This window comes from Struthio camelus, chromosome 12 (genome assembly GCF_040807025.1).
Source record: "Struthio camelus isolate bStrCam1 chromosome 12, bStrCam1.hap1, whole genome shotgun sequence".
Lineage (NCBI taxonomy): Eukaryota > Metazoa > Chordata > Aves > Struthioniformes > Struthionidae > Struthio > Struthio camelus.
Window position 1 is genome coordinate 17,402,916 of NC_090953.1, and position 7,583 is coordinate 17,410,498.

Here is a 7,583-nt window from a genome sequence, read left to right on the forward strand (position 1 = left end):
TAGCAGGAGAAGATGATGAATTAGCAAACCTTCTGTCACCTTTTGTATACCAAAGAACCTCCAAGTTTCTAAGTACTTTCTAGTGATGAAAAGCTTCTGCTTTTCCACGTCGGGCTGTCAAAACCAGTATTTTCACTCTGCAAGTTCTGAAACGTGGGTTTCATATTCAACAAACAAATTTTCATTTTTCCACAAACAAATTGGGAAGAATTATCCAGTATGGTAAAATATAGAAGCGCCAAAAAGTGTTTAAAGCCAACCTTGATTATTGACATTATGTTGCATTGATATAGCTGATATTACTAATATGTGGTCAGAGTAGAAGGGACCCATAGGGCTTGAAATATATTGTCAGTGGGCTTGTTTTTTTTCCAGGAATAAGAAGTTTGCATGGTAGTTTTGGAGAACACACACCAAAAGAGCTTGCACCCGAATTTTGCTGTGCTTTGCGTAATAACAGTGAAACAAACTTTGTGAATTCAAAGCTAGATTATTACTTCAGTTTGTTGCATCTACAATAATATTTATGGTTGCTTTAGTCAAGGTTTTATTTTTCCCATGTAGCAGGTGCAAGGTGCTGCTTCTCCAGCAAGTGGAAGACAATCTGGGAGTACTGAACGCAAGCGTAAAGAGCCTCGAGAGAAAGAGAGAGAAAAAGAGAAGAATAGCTGTGTCCTCTTGTAATAGGAAATGGATTTAGTCTGGAGCCAAGTGCATGTCCTCAAAAGCAAAAACAAGGAGTGAAAAAGGAAGACAAACCCGTTACATGCCGCCTGTGCCTGATTATCCCATGGATTTTGTTCACGTTTCAGGAGAGGATGGGTGACTTTATTACAATCATACCGACTTTCTTCAAAGTCCTACTGCGTGCTGTTTGAGATGGAATTCCAAATCACAGTTGGATGCGGCTGTGCTTTGAGTTAGTCATAAGAAATACTGCACCTTGTAGCTGAACACACAAATCATGGCAAGTTTTGTGTCACAGTGACATGCATTACTCATTACATCAGTTAGTAAGCTATTTTATCGTCTACTCTAAACAAGTAATTGGTTTTGTGTCAGACTTCTTCCTGAAGTCTGTACATTAGCACAACATGCTAATCCTGTTACTTTAATGGTATGAAACTATACCTTACACTGGGTCTTCATGACACAAGAGCCCAATGAACAGCTGGGCACTGCCTCCTCCGTGTGTCCAGGTTTCTTTGCTTTTGGATCTGGTATGTTTGGTTTTTTTGAACCCAGATTTATACTGTGTTAGTGCTATCATTGCACCCTCAGCCAGCTTTATCTTGCCCCATGAATATGTGATTTGGTAGGTGTCATACTAAAATTATGTCATAGAAAATGGGGCATTTGTTAATGAGCAAGATGAATTTTATTTGCTTTTCTTGCAATTAAACCTGGGTGTGGCAACTCAGATGTTATCAGGGTTAAACGAGTAATTTTATAGATAATTTTTTTTCTTTTAGTATTTTTTCCTCTTGTAGGTAAACTGGACCAGATAAGTTCTTATTTATTGACCTCTCCGTATGATAAATTAATGATGAGAGGAAACTAAGGTCTATAATAATCCTTATTCTATGTAAGAATGCAGAATTCAAATAACTATCTGCCTTTTTTCCAGAAGTACCTTGATCTTTAAGATGTTAATGTGTCCACTTGTGTACTTAAGCAAGTGTACTGTAGTTAAATACACATTTTTTGTTTGTTTTTCTAAATCACATATTCTTAAAAAGCACACTTTTGAAGGGTGAGAGAGAAGCTAGGCTGCTCTCTGAGATTGTCTGGAAAGGTAGTCAGGTGTAATATTTTGTTTTTTAAATCACTAATTTAGAATTTTTGGGGCACTGGTGTAGAAACCAGGTTTTTCTAATTTATGGGAACCAAATAAACATGTTGCATCTTGTAGTATTTATAGAATACAGAAACAGAATACTTACTGAATTCTGAGGGAACCATAAACCTTCCTCCACTTCCATTAAGTCAATAACAATTATCTTCTTGCTGAACCTTTTTGATAAAATTTATATTCAGCAATTTGTAGATACTTTTGAAAAAGGCTGCTTTTCCTGGACAAGTTCTGATTCATGCTCTAAGCCTGGGCAAGTGCTTTAGTATACACTAGTCTGGGACAGCCAAGGCAGCCAGGAGGAATACGACATTCCTAGTTTTGGATGTTTGAGAACGTCTGGAAGAGAGTTTAAAATTCTTGATGTCTGAACATAAGTCCACAGGTAAAAAGCTGCTTTAAAATTATTTTAAGCAGACTTGCTGCTGTGACTGGAATCATTCATCACACAAATCTGTTACAAATCCGGAAGGACAATTAGACTGATAAAGAATGAATGTCTTAGGTTAACTAAAGGGCCACTTCAGTTCACTTTTTCCTTTTTTATTTTTTTTTTAGTTCACTTTTTCTTCCATGCCTTTTTTCTTTTGTTTTTCACTTTTGTTACCATTTCCTTTTTATAATAATAAAGTAATGAGTGGTAGAAGATCTCTAATAAACAAATCATAAATATAAAAATTTCTCTATATTCTCTAGAAAAGTCATGCCCAGAAGAGTCATTTTAATACTTAATATATATGCAGTTTAGATAACTTTCTATGTCAAAGCAAAGGTTGACTTCTTTTTCCTTTGCAGCAGCCTAACTTCTTCAAACAAATTAATGTAAAGGAGGATCACCAATATAATGACTTGTCTACTTTAAGCAGAACAGAAAATATTTCAATACAATAGTGTCAATAACAAAGACTTTAAGCCAGAATGTTGTTTAAAAACATTCTGTTACTAAGATTTTTCCAATTTGTGTATTTACATTTATTTATTGCCCTTGGAAAATAAATATGTCAAGCTAAGTGTTTGTTATCTTATTATTTTTTCAGTGACAATACTGCCACTTCAAATTCCTTTTTGAACAAATTTCACTTCAGCACACATTGTGGCTATCAAGTGCATCTTTTTGCCCAAGATATTTGCTAGTAGCAGAAGAATTCATGGAAGATTTCCAGTATATCAGACAGATATGCCTGAAACCTAATATACTGTAGTGATAGTAATACTGTCATTTGGTTACAAGGGGAGAAAAGTTAAATATCAATGCTTATCATTAAGTCTGAACTTCCCAGATAACTCAGTTTCTCCTTGAGTAAAGGAGTAAAGGGTGATGACAGATATGTCGTTCAAACAGTTTTCTGTTAATATCCTTTTTTTTTTTTACAGGTCTTGAAGCTTTGGAAAAAAGGTAAAGAATTTCTGATATCTAGGGCATTGTTTTCCATGACTATCTCAGTTGGTATCCATGCTAGCATCTGATGAATCCAAAAAATGATTAGACTGTAGTCTTGAACTGCTTTTATCTGTAACAGTGAACTTGGAAAACAGCATTAGAAAAAGCGCCTGGATCACCAGTAAGATGATGTGTATTTCTGGCTTTCTTTACTTCATTTGCTGTCTTTTTCAAAGCTCGTGTTCTGGAGAAAAGATACAGATTTATACTTTAAATCTGTTTATCCAATTAGCATGCACATGCTTTAAAGGCCTAAACAATATATATTAAGGTGTCCAGAAAAGTAGAGTAGAACTTGTTTTCGGCTAGATAAAAGCTAGCACGGAAGACATGGAACCATATAATTTGTTGCTGCATTGTAGTTGTATAAAAAGCTAAATAAGTATTCTTGAAACTAGCAAAAAATCAAGCACTGCCGTAGCGTAGAATGGTTTTCTAAGAGGCACTTTGTGAACGCTCAAGTCTACTGTTTTTCTTAAGTGATGTTTATGTGGAATCTAAGACCCAACAGAGCAGATCCAAATGAAGACTGTAATACCAGAGGATGAAATTAGCATTCCTGAAAATTCACTTAAACACAGTGCAAAACAATTTTTTGTAGCTAGCCATCCAGTCGGTATAATAAACTTTGTGTTCAGATTGTCTATACAGATCTCTTCTTGTGGATCATGGACACACAAGCTAAGAGTGAATCATAGGCTCTTCTGCATAAAATCGCACTGATTTGCCAGTCCATCTTTCCACTTGTTCAATATTTCACATTACTGTTAAATGTTTCTTCAAACTTGTATTCACAGGTTCTTGAAAAATTCTTCCCTTCTGTAATAAAAGGCAATTTGACTTGAAGTTGAATCTTTTGGTGTATTCAGCAGGAACTATTAGAGTAAGGGTGAAGCTGATGTACTTCTAACTGAACCTTTTTCTTTCCTGCTACAATAGATCTGTAACCTGAAGTAGCTCATTGCTCAAATCAACTCTCTGACCATTGGAATGCTTATCACAGTTGCTCACTGAAGTTTATACAAAGTCTGAACTTCAAAACACGTACTGCGTGAATTAAGAGCTGTATGTATTTTATATAAAAGTGAACTTTTTTTTTTAAGGTTGTAACCTTAAATAGCAGGTAACTCAAGATACGCAAGTTAATTGATGCAGTGTCTTCAACAGAAAGCATATTAGGGAAAAGCAGAAATAACAAACCTTAGTTTGGCTGTAATATAATGTTGAAATATTTCCCTATACATGCTATGAGAGCATGGCCTTGGTAACAAGAAAAATCTGATACTGAAAAATGTTTATGTAGCCTAGAGTGATGCCAACAAGGACAAGCAGCGATGTAAGAATTAAAATATGCATGTTTCATCTTGTGATTCAATATAATCACTTAATTCTTTTGGGCTTTTTAATAAGCACATGCAGCAACAGAGTGGTAGCACTGTTATTTTGAGTGGGAAGATTTGGTGAGGCGAATGACAGTTTCTCATCCGAATTTAATTATGTGGTAGTCTATTTGATCTTAATTTCCATACTATTTCCATATAGCCACTTTTTGTTAACAGCTTGTTCTTACAGTTGTCCAGTAGAAAAGCAGTGTTTTTAAGCTCAACTGTCCTGCGCCCTGAAAGGGAAGATGGGGAGGCAGGGGAAATGCAGGGGAGGAAAGCAAGGTAGGAATATAAAGGTCTCTACGCTACCTACTTTTCTTGAGATTGTTTAGGGATTTGCCCATAATTTTGCTATTATTTTAGCCACTGGTGTGGCTAGGGACAACTTTCTCAGCTGTATCTAGCTGCAGCATAGCAGGTACTGGCCAAATACCCTCACCCAAGTAATGACTAGCATGCTCCCTTCATAGGGGGTTGGCATTGTTTGTCCCTGTACACACTCTTCACTCTCACAATGCTTCCAGGTCAAGACTGTAGCTGTTTTAACTCTCTAACAACTCAAAAGCCTTTTGTTAAATGTCAGTCTTGTACAGTTTAACTTTGCTCTTTAGGTGAGCGCGCTCTCTCTCATTATGAGCTCTCTCTACCTAAAAGTTACTTCTGAAGAACTACCTAAACTTGGAAGTTCTTTACTGCCTTGAACGTTATTTTCCTGCCTTGTAGGATTACTTAGCTTGTGGAGAAGTTTCATGTGTTGAAATGAGAAATTCCTTGGTCTTTGAGTTAAAGAATCTAGTTAAGTATCTGTAGAAGTCAAGATCCCTTGTTCACTTGTACTTGACAGCGTAATTTTCAACAAAATGTTGTTAGGCCTGAGAAATCCATAGGGAAGAATTCAAATAAAAGTTTGTGTACTCAACTGAAAAGTACTAGCTTAGTATAAACAGTATTCTTGCAAACTAACTTATTGTAACAACATGGTGAAAATTGAGGCATGTTTCTCTAGATGTAATCTGCTGGTGAAACACGAAATAAGACACTACAGATGCTTTTGTAATTAGTTGGGTTATAAATTTAAGGAAGCAGGTGGTGGTGATGTGGCTAACAGTCCTGCTGGGGCCAAAAGTGAGTGAAATGTGATTATCTGATATAGTCAAACACAAAGTCAAATGTACTTAAGTCTTGGGGGGGGGGGGGGGAAGGAGTAACACAAAATCTCACCCCTCCCGCCCTTTTTAAAAATCTTTTGGGGAACTGTCCTTTAGTGCTGATAGAAATTCAGTTAGGTTCCATCCAGCTTCAGTGATACATACTGTGAAATTCATAAATGTGGGAAATGATCTACCATGTGGTTCATGAGAATGCCTTTAGGTCATGTAAATGTAGAACTGCGTTAGCAAAATCACTAAGCTGGATGAAGTAAAGCGGTGAACTCAAAGCTGAGCCTATCTCAACTTTTGAGTTAACATTCTTTTTCCTTATGGAAGTCTTTAGTAAAACTTGCATAGACTTTTTGAGTTAGACTTTAGTTATTTTTTCAATTACAAAATTAAAAGATTATGCTAAGCAGTCTTGAAAATTGCACCTGATTGTACAATCTTGTATTTTTTTTCTAAATGTTTCAGGAAAAAAAATGAGAATTTTGTCTGAACCGTCTGTTCACTTTTGTTCTGGTTCACTAGCACATACCAGGGAAAGGGCCTAAAACCGCAGTGAGAAACAACAAATGTTATGTGGAAGTAAATGTAAATCAACTGAGTAGTGGACACTTCTAGGAAACTTATTCTATATGAGTAAATATTAATGCACTTCCTTGGGTTTCATCATATCTTGCTGGGGGGAGCGCTGCAATAAAAATATCAAAACTGGGACAATTCTTAATCCCATTATATGAATTGATCATATCTGGTTATTACTACTTGCATTGAGTAGTTCTCCTAGACCTGCTTATGTGGTGCAGTCTGTGAAGCTGATGAGTAAACTGTTTATGCTTGTAATCTAGCTGTAGTAAACACTGGCCATCATCCAGATGCTAATATTTCTACCTTCAGAAACAGAAATACTGACAAAAAGTCAGTGTTTACATTTACCAACTCTGATGCTTTTAAATACTAGAGCTGTAGAACAGTTAAGAAAAACTAAATAAAGCTGTCTGCCCTTGCCAAAACATTATTTAATTTGTCCTTTTGCAAAAAATGAGAAAAATACAGAATCAGCTATAGAATAATATTAGTGATGTTATCCTTTCCATCTCTGGTAGCATAAAGAGGACTTTCAACTTCTGTTGAAAAGCAGTCTGATTTGGTGCCCTGATCCTTTACTGTGCATTCATGCAGCTCATTAAAACATGTTAGAGTATAACTAGACATAACCATGCCCTTTTTATCTAGCTAATACTGGCTGTTTTAATACTGAGGATATGGCAACATGGACCTCATGGTGTAATGTCTGAAGTCTAGGTACAAACATTATTATTATAGACTTAAGTATTATATGTAGCAACTAAAATAAAGGTAGTGTGACTGTCTCTCCATGCTATAGTTGCACTTGCTGTGGAGGAACTGCAGAAAATCAGATGGCTGCTCTCCTAACGTACCTCGAAACTACCTTGAAATGTTCTTCGTAATAGTGTCTGTACTTATTAGTGTAATACTGTAGGAAGTCTATACAGAATGTAGTAGCATTTAAAAAAAAATACATTTGATTTTTGTAAAAGAATGTTATGTTTAGCAATGTATGTTGTCATCAGCTTTTACAACTCTAACAAACTGCGTCATCAGTAATAAGCCCAGGCTGTAGAGATTTTTACCTGGAAGGATTTAGTAATTATTAGGAACAGAATTAATTCTAAACAAAATACATTTTTATATTTCACGACGGTTTGTCTTGTGACTTGCAGTAGTTA

The 7,583-nt window shown here is 35.8% G+C and overlaps 1 protein-coding gene across 4 annotated transcripts in view; it reads left to right on the forward strand.

Annotated features, from left to right (window-relative positions):
• MINDY2 (MINDY lysine 48 deubiquitinase 2) overlaps window positions 1-5,893 on the forward strand; it is a 38,739-nt gene extending 32,846 nt beyond the window's left edge. Inside the window, exons 9-11 of one of the 4 annotated variants that reach the window (XR_011143835.1) lie at window positions 565-967; window positions 3,227-3,248; window positions 4,233-5,893. Coding sequence is in view for 1 of the 4 variants with exons in the window: in XM_068959109.1 (XP_068815210.1) it covers window positions 565-684 (120 nt within the window). In the remaining 3 variants the exon portion in view is untranslated. Of the gene's footprint in view, window positions 1-564 lie in introns of all 4 variants that reach the window. The other 3 variants (XR_011143833.1, XR_011143834.1, XM_068959109.1) reach the window with 3 other exon arrangements.
• Window positions 5,894-7,583: the final 1,690 nt, after the last annotated feature.